The 21514-nt window shown below is 39.1% G+C and overlaps 1 protein-coding gene across 2 annotated transcripts; it reads left to right on the top strand.

Annotated features, from left to right (window-relative positions):
* The first annotated feature begins 52 nt into the window (after positions 1-52).
* Positions 53-20997, top strand: LOC135108388 (lateral signaling target protein 2 homolog). 2 transcript variants are annotated; one of them, XM_064019329.1, is made up of 12 exons: positions 53-222; positions 6439-6585; positions 7766-7897; positions 8102-8218; positions 8851-9026; positions 9395-9566; positions 9948-11110; positions 12314-12615; positions 14462-14970; positions 17828-17935; positions 18610-18780; positions 20718-20997. In XM_064019329.1, exons 1-12 carry the CDS (start codon positions 187-189, stop codon positions 20859-20861), a joined length of 3177 nt encoding a protein of 1058 aa, XP_063875399.1. In that variant the 5' UTR covers positions 53-186; the 3' UTR covers positions 20862-20997. The 2 variants fall into 2 exon arrangements, with proteins under 2 accessions (XP_063875399.1, XP_063875398.1); XM_064019328.1 differs by having other exon boundaries at positions 14462-14979.
* The last annotated feature ends 517 nt before the right edge of the window (positions 20998-21514 follow it).

The following is a 21514-nucleotide window of genomic DNA, read 5'->3' as shown; positions in this document are numbered from 1 at the left end:
TAATAGTGGTGTTTGTAAATATGGATGAGTAATGGATATCGTGGTGCAGGGCCGCGGAAGGTGCACCGCCGCGGCCGTCAACAACAAGGCTCAGCTGCTGGAGTGTGGACCTCTGTGTGATTTTCTTGTCTCCTCCTCGCCCACTGCCTCCCAGCGCTCTGTGGCGCCTATGCATGGACCATAACTATGAATTCTCTGAGAAGGTGGTTCTACAGACCCCGGGTGAGTGGTGGGGGAAGTATTATTGACAGACAGAGAAAGCTGGGGAAGTTTGGCCTTGGGAGATTTATTTCCGTGTGTCGTTGTGCCAGGCTTTGACACAGCCTGTAATTACTGGTGGCTCATTAGGCCTGTCATTGCCTGCTGGGTGTGAAGGGGATTGCTTGGCGTGAGGGAAGCCCCTGTGGATGTTACTCGTTGAGGGGCGCTTAGCCTCCCAGGTCAGGCCAGCCCAGGAGTAGGTAGGCCTGGAGTAGGCCTTTGTTGTGGATGTGTAAACTTTGTTTACAACCTTTCTTTTATTAGTTTAACCTTCAGCAATGTTTTATCTCGTTGCTTATTCCTGGTTCTCAAAAATATTCCATTTGACACGGGCACCTGGTACACATGAGCCCGCGGCCCTTGTGTCACCTGACCCGTGTGACGGTGACGTGAGGCGGGTCAGACAGAAAATATGGGGGAGCTCAAATGTACACATACCAGGCCAGTGAGCCTCCACCGTCAGTGAAAATCATTACATAACGTTATGCGTGATATGTTTTAAGTGGTGTCAAAGTAAAAAGCTCTAGAAAAATTTAGAATGCAGACACATTCTCTCCTTGGCACACTTAGATACTGGTATGGCAAAATCATCATATTGAATTCATTGCATGTGTAGAGAGACCCAACCTAGAATGATTACAATTGGTGAAAGGTAACCAGGAAATGGCCAGAATCAACCAGGGTCAAATTTTCCAAAGTACAAATAAGTCTGTCATGAAAATTAATCCTGTATAGGCCTATGCATACCAGGGGCATTGTTAATGGAGTGTTACTTGTGGCATGGGCCTGAAGCAGGTGGTCTTATGTAATGTGATATGGAACTTTTAAATCTTGATGATTAATGAAGGTATATTTGTGTGTTTCAATGTATTTCAAGGCAAAGTTTGGAAGATTCATGTGTACTTTGTTACTAGTGCTTTGTCTTGTGCCTCAAAATGAACATATGAAAAATTATAAAAGAGTGAAAATGTGTGTCCTTTAGAAAAAAAAGTAAATATGTTACTTTGGTAATCTTACATAAGCCTCCATTATTTGGGAGAATTGTCATTTTTCAGAGGCTACAGGTGTAGGTAACTACTTACTTACTGAGTGGTGGAAAGTGTATGATCAGTGGTAGATTTTAGGGCATAAACACAGCCAGTATGTGGTGTTAAGGCCTCCTGAGGGCACCAGTGAGGCCATGGATCTAGGAAAAAGATTGAGACGTTTCTTAGACAGGTCTAAGGTGTTCATCAGAGACACATAAAAAACAGACTCCTTCTCTGTCAAGCAACTTTGCAGTTAACATGTGCTAATCTTTTTGTTAAGTGGTAATGTTGACTTGTGCTATCTCTTTTAAATAATTAGAATATATACTGGCTGACTTGAGGTGCAGGAAGTTGTTTGCCAAAATTTCTTTACTTGGGTGATTATGTTTCACTAATAGCATGCTTTGAGACAGGAAAGTCCTCCCACGTAACTCATTAATAAGCATATTTGCCCAACAGTCCTCATGAGTGTTGTGTAGCACACAGGATGAACAGAGAGATCTCAGTGGGGAGGGCAGCATGAGTGGCCTGTGAAGTGGACCATGTAACCACTAAGCTCACTCTGTGGCTTTCCCATGCATGGGACTTCATTTTACCATGATGAATAATTGTTGCAACAAAACTTATTGTATTACTTGTAAAAAGAGCTTTGTAGAAATTTCATTAACATTTTTATTTTAGCTGTTCAACTTCTGATGCAAATTTAATGAAGCACAAGTGCAATAATAGCAGTTTCTGAAGAAAGCATTTAAATAAAAAATACATCAAATACATTTTTCATCAAATCTCTTTAGCTTAAAAAAAAACAAATAAATAAGTAAAAATAAATAAATAATGCAGTATAGCACTGTGCAAAATTGTCATGAATATTAAGATAAAGATTTATAAGGAAAGGAATGTGTTCTTCCTCATAATGATCTGCAGGAAGTGAGGACTTCCTTATATAAGTGGTATGTTGACTTTGACTCAGCAGTTTGGGGCCAGGAAGTCTTCCTTGTTTGTTCTGCCCACTGCCCTACCCATCCCACACCTGGTGCCATTCCCTGGCTGTCTGTCTGTCTGTCTGTCTGTCTGAATGGCATCATTCATTCTTTCCCTCTTTCTCTTTTTCTTTCTTTCTTTCTTTCTTTCCTTCTTTTCTTCCTTTCTTCTTTTCTTCCTTTCCCTTCTTTTCTTCCTTTTCTTTTCTTCCTTTTCCTTCTTTCCTCTCTCTCTCTCTCTCTCTCTCTCTCTCTCTCTCTCTCTCTCTCTCTCTCTCTCTCTCTCTCTCTCTCTCTCTCTCTCTCTCTCTCTCTCTCTCTCTCTCTCTCTCTCTCTCTCTCTCTCTCTCTCTCTGCACACTTACTGGGCATTTCTTGCTAGGTTAAGAGGTTAAGATGAGTTGGCATCACCTTGCTTGTTGCATCTCACAGAGCTACACAACAAATGGAAGACCACAGGAAGAGAAAGGTCTTAACCATAGGTGGGCAGTGTGGTTGTGGGGACAATAATTGGGGGTGGTTTATGCGTAGCTGGGGTAGCAGTGGTCAGAAGGACACCACAAGCTTGGAAGAATGTGCTTATTCATCATGATCTCTTTGCTTTACTTCACACAGAGATGCTTTGTCCTCTCTCTCTCTCTCTCTCTCTCTCTCTCTCTCTCTCTCTCTCTCTCTCTCTCTCTCTCTCTCTCTCTCTCTCTCTCTCTCTCTCTCTCTCTCTCTCTCTCTCTCTCTCTCTCTCTCTCTCTCTGTTGCTGTGTGTTGATATTGGTCTTTGATAGCTGAACATGTTTTAAGTATTAGGATTTTGATTATAAAGTAAGGAGATCAGCATTTAGGAATGTAAAGAGCTTTTTATTAAGAGGTGATTATAACTAAAATGTACTTTGGTAAGAAGAATATGCAATGACTGCCTTGGTTTGATGTCTGGAGGTAATGCTAAGTGTGGTTTTCCATTTCCTCATTTTGTTCTCAAGTATTTAGATTATGTTTGGTTAGGTTAGTTATTTATTAGTTTATTTCATATACCTTTTAATTTATTTATTGTGTGTGTGTGTGTGTGTGTGTGTGTGTGTGTGTGTGTGTGTGTATAGTATTAGTAGTTGTAATAATAGTAATAGTAGAAATAGCAGTAGTTTCTTCAGTGTCTGTACCCAGCTTTCATGTTATGAGATTTGATGTATGGTGTACAGTATTCATAATTTTAGGAATAGTAATCATTAATTCTTTATATAAATTATCTCTGACATTAATGTATCATCCTACTGCGCAGCAAGCACAGGGGATGATTAAATTTTGTGTGTGTGTGTGTGTGAGAGAGAGAGAGAGAGAGAGAGAGAGAGAGAGAGAGAGTAATCTTGAATCTAAAAGTAAATGGTCACTGACATTAATGTCTTGTCCTTTTGGGCATCATGCAGTTAGAAACTAGAAAACTTGAGAGAGAGAGAGAGAGAGAGAGAGAGAGAGAGAGAGAGAGAGAGAGAGAGAGAGAGAGAGAGAGAGAGAGAGAGAGAGAGTGTGTGTCTTTTGACCCAGGCTTGTGGTTGTCTGCCATTGTGTGGTTGTCTGCCAGTATATTTCTGGTGAAGTAAACACCCACAAAAAGTGCCACTAAGCTTTTGTTAAAACTAACAGCATTTCAGAATAGAACTACATAGCCTGTTTTTCTTGGTGGAATGATGATTCCTGTGTAGGGTAGTTGTATGTCACTCCCTGGTGGTGGTGATCATCCTTACATAGAGTTATATAGAAAAACAGGCCACAACAGATCTTGCGATCCTCTAAAGGTGACCTGACCTAGGACTACTAAGGTGATAGTAGAAGTAAAGGACAGGAAAGCCCACCCTCCACTCCCTCTGGCATAAGCTGTACAGGAAAACAGGTTGGAAAGAAGTACTTTACAGAGTTAGAGAAGGAAAACTTGAAGGAAATTTTATAGGAAAGAAAGAAAATAGATGAAATGAGGTGTCTCATTTCCTGAAGGCAAGGAAATTAATCACTAACAAACAAAAGCTGTTAGCCTCAGATTGTAGGCAAAATATTTATCAAGACAGCATTTAAAAGTCTGTATGGTGTTGCAGTCTATCACGTCTCGAGGAAGCCCAATCCATAGATTTACTACTTGGTGGAAGAAGTGATTTTTTGATTAATGAGGAAAGATTTCCCAATAATTTTGCAACTGTTTCCTTGTGTGTAATTTGAAGAGTCTATCATGAAATATTTACTGCAGTCCATGTTATCAATGCCTTTGATGATTTTAAACACCTGTATTAAGTCGCCTCTTAGTCTGTGTTCATGGGAATAGATTTACTTAAAGATGCTCCTCGTTTGATGTTTCTTATGCTTGGTATGCATAATCCATGCATAATCCTTATGCATGGAGATCATGTGGTGGGCAGAGGCAGCTTGTGTTTTGTATCCTTTCATATTGTTGGTCCCCTGCCAACATGCTATAAACCAATGTTGAATGTCATTTGGCTTAATCAGAATCCTGATCCCAGCTAACCATTTGGGAAGGCTTTGTCCTGTAGTGGAATCTTTTAGGCTGAAGATGATGATTTGTCTGTCTTTATCTATAGCAATGTTGAGTCACATGTGGCATGAAATGAATTGTGTCATGACCAGCAAGACTAGAGAGAGTTATTTTGAGCTCAGTTTCTTTGTATTGCAGTAGAGAATATTATGCTGTGGGGATCATTTACATTTTGATTATGTATATGTTTACCTTTGCCATATTTGCATGTATGGCACCACTACAGCTGAGCTGTGGCCACTGGTATCGGTCTGTCATGGACATTCACATCATAATATTATTATGTGACAAGAAGTATAGAAGAACAGCTGTAACAGGAATGTTTCCTGCCTTTCATAGCAGCTAGTATATAACAGTCCTACATGCAAAATCAGCTTGTAATAGCAAACAAAGAACAGAGAACTGTAGTTGGTTCATAATGAGAAAAAATAATAAGTAAATAAATAAAAAATTATGTAATAATAATAATAGTGATGATTATAATAAGTAAATGAATGAAACTAATCTTTATATGTTGATTATTGACCTTGAAACCCATGGTTTGAAGTATGCTGTTAATTATGTGTACACTTCACAGTGTACAGAGCACACTCCCATACAAATATGTACTGCTGAAGGGAAAGGAAACCTGGTGGTTTCCAATGTTTATAGTTAATTTTCCTCTATCATGTATATGCTGGTGTCACTTTCAGTAACAAAAAATCTCATCTAGTAATTTCATCTTTCGTGCTTCACCAAATAATTTTCCATGAAGTCAGGAGTTTGAACCAATGTGAACTGTGAGCTTCCTTCTGAAATGCTATCAGTGTTGCAGATCCTCTTGTAATTTTGTATAGAATTCCCTTTATATGTTTAGAAGGGTGGATCAAGAGGGGATCTGCAACATATATTGCCATGATTATCATCTATAATGACACCTAGAATTGGTGCTGATTTTCACTGCCCCATGTCATTGGGTTCAAGTAAGAGTGTAAAACAGCAGCATTCAGCTGGTAGCAGTATATTTATTCTGCAGGAAAACTTGATGTCCTTGAAGGATCTGTGTATTGCATAGGAAGTTTATAGTATCCAATTAGAAATCTGATCATTACAGCAGGTGGCAGTGTTGCCATCTTTGTATTGGATATGTTTTGTTGTTGAGTGAAAATTGCTGAGTATCATAGATGTCATGCTGGCTCTTATTGCTCTAAAATATCCAGTTGAGATTGCAATTTCTAACTGCAAAATATACTTATCCATAATATGTGGAGGATTAAAGTAGTTCTTTTCATTTAATATGTGAGAAAAGCCAAGATGTTTGAAAAGTATATTGTAAAAATATATTGTTTTGTAATTCCAAATGGTAGAGAGAAATCTTGGCAAGACAGCATGAGCTAAGTGTTGAAAATTTTAATGGTATTGACAATAATGATAATAGAAAATTTACTCAGAAAATTCCATCATCTGCATTTATTTGCTGTGAAATACCTCTTTAGCTGTGTGAGATAGGTGGCACATAAAAACACTCAAATAATTGTATCTGTCTGCTTTGTTTTGAGCAAGCATTACTCTTCTTCAGAGACTGCAAAGTCCAGTCTTTGAGTGTGATTGTATAATTAACTCATCTTTGATCTTTGTGTTTGCTTCCTTTTTGCAGAAAGATGACCGCTCCCTCATGGCACAGTTTTACTTTGCCGATGAGGAACTCAACCTTGTGGCAGCTGAGCTGGATAGCTTTGATGGCCGGAAGGACCCGGAGCGGTGCACTGCTCTTGTTAACCAGCTGAGGCACTGTCAGGACAGGGTGAGGCATCATGCTTCATTAATTGCTATTCATTGTACTAGTGATGGATTAGTTCCATTATGATGAAATAAGGTGTATCAAGTAAACCATTAATTATCATCATCATCATCATCATCATCATCATCATCATCATCATCATCATTATTGTTGTTTTATGCATACACACATATTGCCCCTACATCACACTATCCCTGTCCTCTTCACACACTAACTAATCAACACCACCATCAGATTAGTTACTTCACCTACATTCTATCTCAAGTAAGTTTCTTGTTTCCTTTTCTTTTTTTTCATTATGAAGTTGTGGGCTGAGGGTGTCTGAGTCACACTATGCTTTACATAAGTAGCTGGCTCACTATGGATTGAAAATAATCTGTGAAAGCAACATGGCAACATACATACATCAGTACCACCTGATAACATGTATACTATCAGCCCTGGTGATAGCTCAGCTCCCTCCCTTCCTCTTAGTGATATGACAATGCCTCCTTGAGTTTTGACAGGTTGTGATACTCAGGATTCAGACAAAGAAAAGGTGAATGGCTGCTGTGATTCAGGTTCTGAAATACTCTGCAGGGAAGGAAGTCACTCATGATGATGGCTTGTAGTTTGTCAATACTATTACCACTATTACTATTAATACTACAACTAAAATGGATGAATTGTGTATAAGAGAGAGAGAGAGAGAGAGAGAGAGAGAGAGAGAGAGAGAGAGAGAGAGAGAGAGAGAGAGAGAGAGAGAGAGAAGTGTAGTGTAGTAGAAGAGTTTTGAGAAAATGGACATCAATGGAGGTTGGGATATGTGGTGCTGTGCAATAGAAGTGAGATGAATAAGCAAGAAATGAGTGACTGTTGAACCTTATTTGAGAAGTAGAGTATATGAATGATATATGTGAGAGGATCCATGTAAGATGGATGTGTTATGCATCAAGATTCATCATTTCTTTTGCAAGAGGAAATGGTTAGAATACAAGTTGCACATGATTGTTTGATGTATATCTTGGTATTATAAGACTTTTTTTCAGTGATGCTTTTCAAAATGAAATGTTGGAATAACTTGACATGAAGAAAAGTTGCAGAGTAAAAGTGCAGAGTAAAAGTGCAGAGTAATGGAAAGTACGTAGGTTCATGATGGCTATCTGTGATGATAGCTGTTATGATCATTCTTTTGTGTTTGCAGGTACTCAACATCTGCATAGAGATGATGGATGAAGTTATCCCCAGTGAACGTGCTGCAAGAGACTTCCGTGTCAAGTTTCCTGATGATGTGATGCAGGAAAACCTTGCTGGTCAGCTGTGGTTTGGAGCTGAGGTAAGGGTGATGTCTGGGGCTCATATGGACATGTCCAAGCATGAAGAAAATGTAGTGTTGGTTTATAGCAGAAGCAGCAGCAGCTGAAGTAAAATAAGGATGGAATTTAAATGAGAAGCAAATGTTCTCTCTTTGTATTGCATTCACATACATACCTCTGTAAGTGTCAGGGCACAGTAATGATTGGTATGAGCCCTTTTTCAGTGCCTTGCAGCTGGAAGCAGCATCATGAACAGGGAAGCAGAGAGCTCTCAAATGAGACCACTTGCCAAGGCTGTTACCAAAACCATCGAAACGGTCAGGAATTTACTACGGGAACAGGTGAGTTAAAAATACTATAGCATTGCTGGTGGTAAATTTATTGATAATAGGATAGATGTAACAAAAGTTATTTATTCATGGTTTTCCTTCTCACTTAATCGTCTTAAGTGGATGGTTGGCATTATCTGAAAAATACTTTATGACATTTATTTTTCATGTATTTTTGGGGAAATTTTTGGTTAGAGCACATCTGCTATTGTCTTCAATGAATCCTTATTGCAGCACTGAGCAGGACTGAGAAGGTTCGGGTCTTGAAAATAAACTAAAATGTTAGACATCAGTACTTTGCAACAGATCACTGTCTTTTTATTTCAGTCAACTTTTAACACTTCATTCAGATGTTGCTATCTCAGTTGTGCCATTTAGATTTTTTTTTTTCAGTTTTGTCGTAAGGAAGCATAAAATTCTTGGTGATGAATATTTTAATTTATGTCAATAAAAATATAGCTTGGTTTACTCATATGGGAATGTTTTCACATGACTTACTAGACACTTACAAGATTATGATAATGCATAAATGTTGTACAGTTTATTCTTCTGCCAAATTTTACACTTACCTTTTTTTATGATAGTGCATAAATGTTGTACAGTTTATTCTTCTGCCAAATTTTACACTTATCTTTTCTTCCCAGTGCCTCAAGCCAGTGCCTGAATACACAGAAAAGATCAGAGAAAGCCTCAAGATATTTGACCGCTTGTTTGCTGAATTTGAACTAAACTATGTAAGTGCAATGGTCCCAGTGAAGAGTGTGGAGGAGCATGATGTGCAGCAAAGTGTGGTGGTGCTGTTTTCAGAAACTGTCCAGAGGTGAGTGGGGTTGGTGGGCATGTATCACCTTGATTTACATAGTTGCCCTCTTCTTTCTTATGGATATTTATGTAAAACTCTTCATCTACTCATTTACTGTCTCATCAATTCTTTATTTTTCTTATCTGAAGAATTTTTACAATAAGAAAGGTGAGAAAATAGCATCAGTTGAGGACTTGTATTAAATATAGGAACTTTGTTTTCATTCATATTACAGAGAAAAGAGGAGATTGCAGGATTCATTAACTATCCATTAATTCTAAAACATGTTAATACATAGTCATGTCTTCCCTTCCCCACATTCAGAGTGATCATATACAATTAATTTAATTCATCATTCTTCTAACTACTTCATTATTTTCCTGCAGAGCCTTGAAGTTAGGTCTTGCAACTCAAGACCAGGTAGATGACTATGATCCAGCCCTCATGTTCACCATCCCTCGCTTGGCCATTGTGGCAGGGCTTGTCATGTTTCCTGATGGACCCCTCAACCTTGACCGTGAGCCACGTTCCCTCTCAGAGCTCTTCCGGCCTTTCAGGGTAAGTGTTGGGCTTATCAGTAGATTGCTCAGGGTCTCTAGTTGTGTTTTCATAACATTTCAGATTTTACTTAAGAAAATAACTAATCATGATATAGTGAATGCATTTGATGATGATCCATGCAGTACTCTATTTTACTTGAAAAATTTTATTTTTCATGAGTAAAATTGTTGAATACATATTGGGTTACATGTTGTGGTCATAGGATTTTTCTATTGCTAATGGATGTTTACTTTACCAAAATGAAGGAGTTTGAAAATTTGTCTTGTATTTTAAGAAATAAGGATTTGTTACATTAAAGATCTTTGCTATAATTTTCAAAATTATAGGTAGTTGACTTAAGGCTCTCTCTTTTTTTTTTTACCATTTATGTTACCCAAGACTCTGCTGACCAAGATCCGAGAGTTGCTGTGGACAATGACATGTGCTGAGTTAGCAGCTCTGGAAAAAGCCCTTTGTTCCATGGATGAGCCAGATCCTTCTGCTGCTCCAGCATTAGCTGCTGAAACACCACCCAGTTCTGCTTATGGCCGAGCTGCCTTCACCTCAGATTTTGTCCAGAAGTTTTATGCAAATCATCCTTCATGTCGGATGGTTCCTCCTGAGTTAGGTTCTCTTGGTGCCCCAAGCAAGAAATCCCATGACCATCGCAAGCGAGAACGCACTGGTAAGAGCCGGAGCTCCCGTACTCGTGCTCGACAAGAGCGCCAGAGTGAAAGATTTCTTGCCCGGCTCACTGCATCAGGAGAGGACCGACCCCGTGCCAGGCGCAGGAGCCGCCGTCACCACCACCACCCCCGTCCTCACCAGCCCCGCCACTCACAGCAAGCTCCTCTCCATGACAGTGACAGTGGAGATGAGACTCGCCATCATCCTGCTCGTATTCCCCCACCCCCTCCACTCCCACATTCTCAGGATCATGCACATTCTCATCACCCTCGCTCCCAGCAGCCCATGACCAGAATCAAGACTATTGCCTGTTCCTGTGGTTCTATTCCTCCAGAAGCTGCCCAGACCTCTTATATGCCCAGTTCTGGCAACTCTGCTCAATCCCAGGCTGACACTGCCATTACCTGTGATACTTCCTGTGATAACACCTCAGTCCCTGGCCCAGAGGCTCGGTGTCCCTGTCCTTCATCAGACCCCAGTGATATGACAGGGGAGGCAGAAACCTTAGTGCAGGCAACAGCCCAGCTCTGTCTTGCTGAAGATGAAGAACATGAGAGGCCAGGTGTGAGTGAAGGCCTGAGCCCTATGCCAGAGGCCTTTGTTACATCCAAGGATGCAAGCCATTGTAAATATTCAAAGGAAGACAGACAAGCCCAAGAAGAGTCCTGTGAGAAAGCTGGGGGTGCTGATAGGAAAGTGCACAAGGAGGAGAGTCCTGGCACTCCTCAACGGACTGCTGACCCCAACACCCCAGAGAGTGGTCGCTGCTCCAGCGGCTCAACATCACCTTACAACTCAGGTGCTGAGGATGACGAGGAAGTGGCCCTTGCCCTCCAGGCTGCTGAGGTAGCGGCTACATGGAGAGCCCGTGCCAGGTGAGTTCCCGGGGATGGGGAGCCAAGGGCCTACAGTGGTCTGAAAAATATAAAGAAAGGTGAAATGTAGATTGAAAACATCATGAACATCTTATATTTCCAAAAGCTCATCTCATGTTTACATTGGTTTCCTACTGACACCCTCGTTCCTCCTGAGAATATTCAACAAATATTTGATGGTTGTTCAGTTACTTATGCTTTCATCTATATGGCCAAACTTCTTCAATCTTCCTATTCTTAGAATTTCTTGATGAATTCAGTCCAAAGTATAATTTCTCAGTTATGCTTGTTGCACTGTCTCCAACAATATTGCATATGCACGTCTTTGTTTTCAGTACACTCAGATGTTTTGAGATCATAGTCTTCAACAGTCCAAGTTGTACTTTTATGAAACATCATATCTGTCACTTGAAAATGACTAACTACCTTCCATGTACAGGGAGTGGCTTTGTTATAACTCCCTAAACTTCTTCCCCACATATCCAACTAGCTATAGTTTTAGCTTTTATTCTCCCTTGAGCATCAGTTATATCACCAATATACTAGAATGCCTTGATTGGCTACAGTTCAATGCTTTTCATAGTTAATCATTTCATCTTACATATATGTAAATGAGTTTTCTTGTTGCTGCTGTGATAGGTTATTGATTCTAGTGTAGCCACATTATTCTAGTGTTTGTTTTATCAAAAATTCAAAGTACTGATTAGAGCCAAAACCATCGTTCACAATATATTAGAAGTGGTTGCTTGCTGCTATCACAATTTGCTGTGGTAATTTTTCTCTTTCATTCTTAAAATGTTTAAAATATTTGTTTGAAAAGAACAACATTTGTTGGTTTCCCATACAGTAACAAATACCAGCCAGCTACATCCTGAATGACAGTGTGAGGTGTGACTGACCCACTTCCAGTACCTCTTTGTTCTTTGAGAATTTGTAAATTTCAAATGTTTAATTCTTCATTTTCTTATGTGCTACCCTGCTTGTTCTGGTAAAGGCCAGTTGCATAAAAAAAAAAAAAAATTGTAGAGCAGGTTTTGCATTGTTTAAAATTGAAATATATGGGACATAAATTTCAGGATATGGCTAATTACTGTAATATTATGAACTTTCACCTCAGATTTTGTCCAGAAGTCTTTAACAGCTCTTTGTTATTTGGTCACTTAACTGTTTAATACATTGATTGTTCTGTATGTTCTCCCTCAGATTCACAGACACACAAGACCTTATCCACCGCCTGTTTGTGTGTATCTCTGGTGTGGCAGACCAGCTCCAGACCAACTATGCTAGTGACCTCAGGAAGATCTTGAAATGTGTGTTCCTAATCAACCAGAGCCCCCTAGAGGAACCTCCACCACCACCCAAGAGCCTCCACTGCCCAGAGGAGAATGAAGAGGAGGAGGAGGAGGAGGAGGAGGAGGAAAAACATAATTGGTCTGCCTCCTCACCAGTCCATTCCTATGGGGAAGAGGAAGAAGGCATGGAAGGCCATTCCCTTGAGGGCAATGGTAGGACAAGGCTTGTGCTCATATTGCTTCTGGTATTATGTTGATTATTCTTAATATTTTCATTTTTATTTTGTGTATCTCTTTATATTTGATTGAATTATGTTTCATTCTTTTATATATTTATATAATTTATTTATCTGTTTGCTCTGTTCTTTTCTCAGATACCATCCCACTTGTGCTGGAAAAAGCTGGTTTTATGTAAATGGGAAAAAAAACTTCAGGGATATAGATTACATACTATGTCATGAAAAGCAACTGATAGCAACTATATAGGGGATGGAATCCCCTATGTAGAATTTTATATTCTCTCCAAGTTTAAAAGAAGCAAAAGGAATAATTTTTTATTCATACATATTGGTGTAATAATTAACATGCTTAGTTCACACTTCAGAAGTTTGGGTTTTAAATCTTCAGCTGAGTGTCTCATGAATTGTAAGCTCTGTTCACCTAGCAGAAAATAAATATGGGGAGTAAGAAGTTATGACCTTGCAATTTGGCAGGTGCTGGAGGCTAGCAGTTCTTTCATGAGTGTGTTTCTGTCTGTCTGTTTCAGAAGTTAGCGCAAGAAATGAAAATTCGCCTCACTTCTGCAAACACACTAGTGCAATCTTTTAACCCTTACCTTCCACAACCACTAATGCAGAAAACTTGGAATTTGTAGTTCTGCATATTCATCTGCCTCTTCTCATGGAACTTGAACTCAGACCTTCTTAATTGTGAGCTGAGCCAGTGAACCACTACACAATGCAACATGTGTGTGTGTGTGTGCATATGCATGCACATGTATGTTGTGTGTTTGTGTGTTCATCCATCACAGATTAATAATTTGGTACTAATTTGAAAGCAGAGTGACAGTTACCAAGGGGCATGGATTATGCATGCATGTAATACAAATAAAAGATTGATATTACAGATTATGAGTACTGTGGTATAGAGTTCACATATATTTTCACATTCTCAAACAATATCTTGCATTGCATTTACAGTGTTGACTGTCTTTGGGCAATAATGAAGTTATCTTTTGATTGAGGTACTTCTCACTGTAGGAAAGCAAGCAAGAAGTTGAAATTCAGTTAACACCCATCCAGACAAAGACTACATTTTGAGCTTAAGACTTTGTCTTGAAAACTAACTAAAAAAGTGTATGCTGACAACATTCTTATAAAGTTGCATAAAAATCTCAGCCACATACCTGTGCTTAAAGATCCATTTGAGAGTGAGGCAACATTCTGATGGGAAAGTGCAAGGAATGAGCACCTGAGCTGCTATCTACCCCCCTCTTGAAGTCAGTGCATTTCTTCCCATTCAAGAGTGAGGCAAGGGCCAGCTCAGTCTTTGCTGACTCTCAATTTCAAATACTGTTTTCTCACATTTCTATTTGTCTCTTGCCTCAATGCTGTAGAGAGTGCTTCACTAATAGAAACTTTTAAGTAAAGTTTTCAGTGCAATCAAAGACAATCTTCACTGTTTCATGATAATTTGCAAATTCATCATATATCACAACTTATGCTTTAGCCTTGGATTTCAAGCTTGATTTTATTCAATAGAAAGTAATGCTTAAATTGCCAGCTGTTGTGACTATCTGTTACAGGATAGGAAAGTGATGGCAACATCCTAATCCTGTTTACCACATACAACAAAAGATTCTGGATAATCTTTCTTACTGGTCTGCTTGAAAATTATCTACAGCTGGGATATTTTTTTAGTTTTAAATCAAGTTAACAGGAGCAGCAGCAGCATTTTTATTCTGTCTCCCACAAGTTATGATAAGAGATACAGAATTATCACATACTCTGGACTGAGTGATGGTTATATATAGTTTTCTCATGCGTCCTTCTCTTCCCAGACTCAGAGCGACTCAGTGTGGAGAGTGCAGAAGATGCCCTTGTGGTGATAGGAAGCCCTGAACGCCACCACACTGCCACCAGCACCAACTCTCTCTCTTCCCCTTCAGACCACTATCACAACCACCATCCTGAGGAGTACTCTCCCCACTCCTCACCACCACTGTCACCATCTTCATCGCTTCCCCTTCTTCCTCCTCTGCCCCCGCCACCACCTCCTCCCCTTCCTCACTCCTCCATGGACACAGCAGGAGACTATGACACTACCCCTCCTTCTCCTTCCCTTTCTTCCTTCCCACCTCCTCAATATTTCTCGCACCGTCACCACCACCCTAACCATCACCTTCTTAGTCATCTTCCACCCCCCACCTCCCCAACAGACATTCCCTCTCTCTCAGCCAACCCTGAGGCTATGGTGAGCCAGGCTGCCTCTCCTCCTCTAGTGTGTCCTCCTTCAGTCCAAGTGCCTGCTGCCATATTCAACGACCATGCTCTGATGCAGTTCTCCGAGGTAACGCAAGTAGGTAGAAAACATCAATTTATAGGAAAATGTGTAGTGTAATGCTTGATTATTTAAGTTTTGCATATAAATGTAATATTACATTAGCTAGAATGTAGTTTAGTGTAGAAATTATTATGGAAAAGCACACTGACATTATATCATGGCTTGCTTTTCAAGTGCAAGGGTCTCAGATGTCTTCCTCACATCTTCTTTGCTTACTCTCTGGATATGCTGACTTTTTCATTATGTTTCCATTGCCCTTACATTATCCTAAGTTGTACTCTTGTTTGCTTTTAAGAAATGAGTCAAAAATTAGTAAGTCCATGAGGTGTGTATGCTCCAATAGGTTGAGAGATTAAATAAACAAAAGAATGGTTTAACCTGTTCAGCCCCACTGTTGGCTATAGCTGATAGTACATTCATCCTCCTAATCCCCACTGATGGACATATCCAACACCAGATTCTCCCTTTTATGTATGTGGTTTGTAGAGAGAGAGAGAGAGAGTGGGAGAATATCATATTACTCATGCCACACCCAACCACAACCATAGTGAACTTGGCACACAAGGCGGCGGGCAGGCAAAAGTTACATACATGTATATTGCATGTATGTAGTTAAAGAAACAATTATATTACTTACAAATAACACTAAAACAAGCATACAGAGTCAGAGTGGCATGCAAGATGAGGGAGGTTGGACAGAGGATGCACCATAGGACTCTCCATAACCATCCCCCATACAGACAAAAATAAGCCAAGATGAGTGTTATTACACCTTTATCCCTTAGTTTCAGATCATTTCCAATTGATTTATGCAAAAAAAAGGACCTTAGGATCAAGGTGAAAAAATCAATTAGTGCAGTGCTGTACGGGTTAAAGTTGTTTGAGAGGAAAAGCAGATGTTTTAAGCCTGAGTTTAAGTAGTCAGAGTAAGAACAAAGGTTATATAATTCTCATACCTAACAGTGTGTAGTGATTGGAAGAACACATTTGGCACAAGTGAAATGTAAGATTAGAATTGTCATATATGTGCACACTAGTGGACATGAAAACAGTGTAAGGGAAGAATTTAAATGGTATTTTGGATTCCCCTTAATAAATGCTTAAAGAGTTTTAAAAAAGTAAAGAATTTGTGATGGGTGAAATGATGGCCCTAGAACTTTTTAAAATTTTTATTTATTTATTTATTTATTTGTTTATTTATTTATTTATTGCTTTATTTATTTGATTTTTTTTTATGTATGTAAGAAAGGCTCTGGCCTAGGGTAACAAAAAGGCTTGTTGAAGGTGCCAGTCCTTAAAGAGTATAATCAGAAAAGGATTATCCAAAATTTTAAAAAGTACTTTTGAAACCTCCCTCTTGAAACCAGTTGAAGTCAAAGGTAGAGGGGAAATGCAGAAGAAGGCAGGGAGTTTCTGAGTTTACAAGCAAAAGAAATGAAAGATTGTGAATACTGGTTGACTTTTGCATTAGGAAGGTGGACAGAATAGGGATGAGAAAATAGAAAGCCTTGTGCAGCAAGGTCATAGGAGGAAGTTAAGTGTGCAGTTACAATGGAAAAAAAAAAAAAAAAACACGGGAAGATAGTCTTATGGTCAAGAGAGGAAGGCTGAAGGCAGTTAACAGAAAAGTGTTGATGAGAAAAATTCCTTTTCATTCCATTCTTTTCAAGACACCATTACCATTGTAAATTGAACCCCTATATATGTGAACTGTCCTCCATACATGGGCAAATAAGGTTACAGTACAGAGTTAGTAGCTAGGGAGATGAAAAAAATTTGTCCAGATGGTTCAGAATACCTTAAGGACAAAACTGGAAATTTTCAGTGTAGAAGAGGAAGATGGTTGTTTGACATTGAAGAAGAAGAGATAGTTATCTGGAAGGTTGTGTTGAGTTGATAGTTATTTATGTATTCATATTGTAAGATGACATGCTTATGAATGGAAGTAGTTGAGATAAGGTGGCTACATGCATATTTGCTTTCACAATCACACCTCCAAACATTCCCTAAGAATTCATCAAAATCATGTCTTATCCTCAAGGAAAGAGAGGACTTATCATCATTCAAGATGATCCCCTATCAAGGTGCTTTAGCCTGTATACCAGTGCAATTGCGATTGTTCTCTAATTATGATTTTCTTGTGCAAGAATGTTTTTCTTTCTTCACAGACACCCCTCTTGCATCCGATGGTTTCTTCACATTATCCATGTATCCTGTTTTTGGCCATTCTTGTAACCTCACATCCATTCCAGTTGTCTTTACCAATCCTCTGCTTGGCCAAACCATCTTAACAATTCCTGCTCTGCTTGCATTATCAATTTTCCTTTACACTTCCTCATTTCTCACTTGATCTTTACATGTTTCCATGACATATTATCCCACCCAGTATTGAATTTCAGTGAAATGGCATCAATATTCAGAGGCATCACACATGTAAAAAAATGCTATTTATCTGTCACAGAGTACAGAGATAAAGACATGGTGTAAATTACATAGCAGCCACATAACCTTTATGTGTGTTTGGCCTGCATTTGTATCCACACAGTGGCTTCTGAGTGAAAACATGATCAGGGAAGTGATCTGAGCACACTGGATTAACTAGATGAAGATCCTGCCTGTCACCAAGTCATTGCATATTTGTGTCTATGTTTGTGTCAGTTGTCATGTCTCAACACTCAGATCTGTGTAGTGTGGCAGGAAATGTATATGTGGTACTAAGTGTCACCCACAGTATCTTAGATGGTTTATACTATCATTAGAAAGGTAGAAGATAATCAGAGTAAAATAACAGTGAGGAACAATGAAAAATCTTTTATTTTGTAAAGCCATTCTTCATGCATTTCTTTCCATTCCACATTGACAGGCCTCCATTCCCCCTAATGTGGAGCTGCTGCCCCCAGCCCAGGTCCAGTATGCTGAGTCCTTTGGGGTCATTCCAGAACCCTTCTCAAGGTCTGCCCAGGAGCAGCAGGTAGGAATTTATAGAATAGTGTATCTTCTCTTTGGTATTTGTTAGACTGCTGTATGAGTTTTTTCTTTTAATGTTATGCTACTTTGAACTCTAATCAACCTAAGTATTATCTAAAGTATCTTATCTAAAGTGGATGGCCTTCCTACCCTTGGACTATGGCCAAAGCATATGCAGTCCCACTGTACCATTGTACCATTGCTTTCTCTATGTTCCCCATGCCAGATCCTCTCTGCAGAAACACTCATTCTCTACTTGCTTTCATATCTATACTGGACATTATTGGTTCCTCTACTGTTTACTAGTTCATTAAAATCAAAATATTTTTTTGTACTTCTGTTATCTGCTTGTTATGCTTAACAACTCTGTTTTCTCTCCATTTTTGCATCCCCATACTCCTCTCATCCTTTCTTGTCATATACTGATATTTGTAATTGCTATGTTATTAGTTTCATGAGTTTTGGTCTTAATGATCATGAGGATAGCACAATAATTTTCAGTAGAGATCTTATTTCTGTCACTTGCACCACTGATCAGTACATTAGACAATTGCAAGAATTTGTTTGTATCGGTATGTTAGTGCACTTGTAGGTTTTGTTATTGTCTGATAATTTTTTTTTGCAGCAGTTTATCATTTGTGTCCCGTGAAAGTCATGTTGCTCCTTCTCTCCTTAAAGTTAATCAATGAGGGTGGCCCTCTAGGAGAGCGCGAGTCTGGGAGGCGTCGAGGACCCAGAGTACAGGAGCCTCCACCTTGGGTGCCAGATCAGCAAGCTCCCCGATGCATGGCCTGTGGTGCTTCTTTCACTATGGTACGACGGAGACACCACTGTCGTAATTGTGGCAAGGTGGGTACCTCTAGATTCGTGTATTTTTTGTACCCTGGCAGTTATTGTAAGATTTTAGATCACTTCCCGATCTTCACATGGTCATGGTCTTGAAAGGTATGTTTTGTGTGCACATGAATGAACCTGCCTTTATTGCCAGATGGCACATCAAACCAAGGCTGATTTATTATAAATGTGGAACTAACAATGACATTGGTATTGTAGGAAAGGAGAAGGACACCCCATACTTAATGTATTAACTAAACTAATTTTGCTCCAGTGATGATCCTTAACTCAAGTGTCTAAAGAGTAAGGGGCAGACCTGCTGTATCTTTATTGTAATTTTTGGAAGTACCCATGCTTCACCACGTGGCATTAGTCAAGGGGGAAATGATTCCTGGCTTCACAAATGTAATGAACCATCTTCAATATGGGATGGTATTGTACCAGAAAGAAAATAATTTTGGGGTGTTCTAGAAATTACATGTCTAAATTTACTGATATTTAGATTAAAATGTATTTATTTTTGTCATTCCTTCTCAAGCTTCACACATAATATTAATCATTAGAAAACCTATATTAACCCTTAAAATGCTCTAACCTCTTGTATAATCAAGAATTTTCTTAGCAAATGTTTCAAATTTTTGTGGCGTGCTTCCTTTCAAATGTGTTATAGTGATCACTGACCATTGTCTCCTTTCCTCATGAGAGCCAGAGAGGTGATGACAAGGCTCTACATCAGATTTTTTGTGAGATGTGGGAGATATCTTGAAGCCCTCACAACCCTTTAGGTGGAAAGCCCACACTTCACATATTAGAAAATGTAGAGATGGAAGAGAAAACAGGCTGTGAAGGCAAACTAAAGAATAAACAAAACTTTAGATCTTTGCAAAAAGCTGGAATTTGAGGAATTAATTATGTTGTATGCAATTATTTATATCTTGGATACATCATAATATACCTATTTGCACATGAATCTGTTTGTGAGAAGATGTAACTGAGGAAGGACATACTGCCATAAACCAGGTCATGTTGAAAGGTGCTTCAAGAAGCAAAAAGAACAAGAACTGGCATTATTGAAGACCGACTTGCAAAAGATTGTAAAAAAGAGTGATCTCTCTCTCTTAGACCAAAAATTGGTTCATGGTCTCAAGTGAACACAGGTGGTACACCCTTCAGCAAACAGATCCAACTAAATCATCAAAATGCACATGACACTATTGCAGTAATTTCTTCTGATGTCAATCAACTCAAACATTATTGCTACAAACAACCAAATGGACATAATGGCACTACCATGTGATCTCCAGAGTCTTGCAAGGCACTGAAATGGGATTCATGTGGTGGTTAATGGACTCTTTATTCCAATGATTTTAATCTTTCTGGTGTCACAAGATCAACACAGAAAAATGTCCTTTCTTACAAAATTATCTAAGGATGCTTAGCTTATTTGAGCTGATTTTTATGTAGTCAGCAATTTTAACCTTGTTTGGTACATTGTTAGGCCTTAAAGCTATGAAGTGAAGGATAGTAATTTGTCCCAAATTAGGATAAAATGCAGTCATGCACTGTGGAAAACACTTGATGGTGATAAAATGCCCTACACCTTTGATGTTTGCACAACTCATTATTGGTCCTTCATTATAAAATCAACAGAGACCAAAAGTTGAATCTCCCATGTTTTCATCAGACCCATGAAGGGAAAGGATATAACAGCAGCATGGGAGGAAGCCAGAGCTATTGTCACTGCTGGTTATAAAATTCCTGATCATATGGTAAAACAGATTTAAATGCATGTTCTTCAAGCTCCTGTAGGAAGCAGTGTTTGTCTCAAAGGAATATGCCATGTCTGGCATTTGGTAGTAGAATCAACTCTTTCCATAGTTCAAGAGGTTCATGTCACTGATGCATTGGTAATAAATACCACTTTCTCACCTTGCATTTACTCCTCTTTTCAGGTGTTCTGTGCTCAGTGCAGCCAACACGCTGTTCCATTGCCTCACTATGGTATTTGGAAGGCAGTGCGAGTTTGTAATGTCTGTTTTCTGTACTATGTGACCTTCACTACTGACTCCACTACTACCACCACCTCCTCCTCCTGACCCCCCCATCGAGGAAGCAACCACCATCTGCCCTGGTACCTTCGTTGAGGGAGGAGTTGGTGGTAGTGATTGGTTTGTTGATAAGCGAAACACATCATCTTTCTTTCTTTTGTTTTCATGAGGGAAAGAAACCTATAACAACAGTAGTTAAGAATTTTTGTTAGACAAGGATGATTATGCAATCTTTTGAGAATTCTGATTTGTATTAGAGTAAGTGGTGTTGCATAACAGACTAGCCATTACCTGCTCCTGTAGCTGTAGTGACACTGTGATAAAGTCTGAGAGACCCCCCCTGCTACCACTCCACCTATCTTTAAGTTGTCTAGTGCTGCTGGGAAAATGCCATGAAAATCACAAAAAATAGGTTACAACAAATTTCCACAGCCCTCATGAATCACTCAGGCCTGTACACAAGCCTACCATACATTTGAGAAAGGTTAAATACTGTATGTATGTACATATATACTTTTTATGGTTTTATGAATCTAAAGAAGAGTCAGTGAAGAAAGTTTTTTTTCTTTACATTTTCTCATACTTGTATCCTGCTTTATAATTCAAAGCTTTCATTTAGCACATTTTGCATGCTGTGTATAGCTGCTCCATACTCAATGTCAAATACATTCCAGTAAAACACAATTATTTAATTTGTAATA

This window comes from Scylla paramamosain, chromosome 17 (genome assembly GCF_035594125.1).
Source record: "Scylla paramamosain isolate STU-SP2022 chromosome 17, ASM3559412v1, whole genome shotgun sequence".
NCBI lineage: Eukaryota > Metazoa > Arthropoda > Malacostraca > Decapoda > Portunidae > Scylla > Scylla paramamosain.
This window is presented reverse-complemented; position numbering and strand designations above follow the sequence as displayed.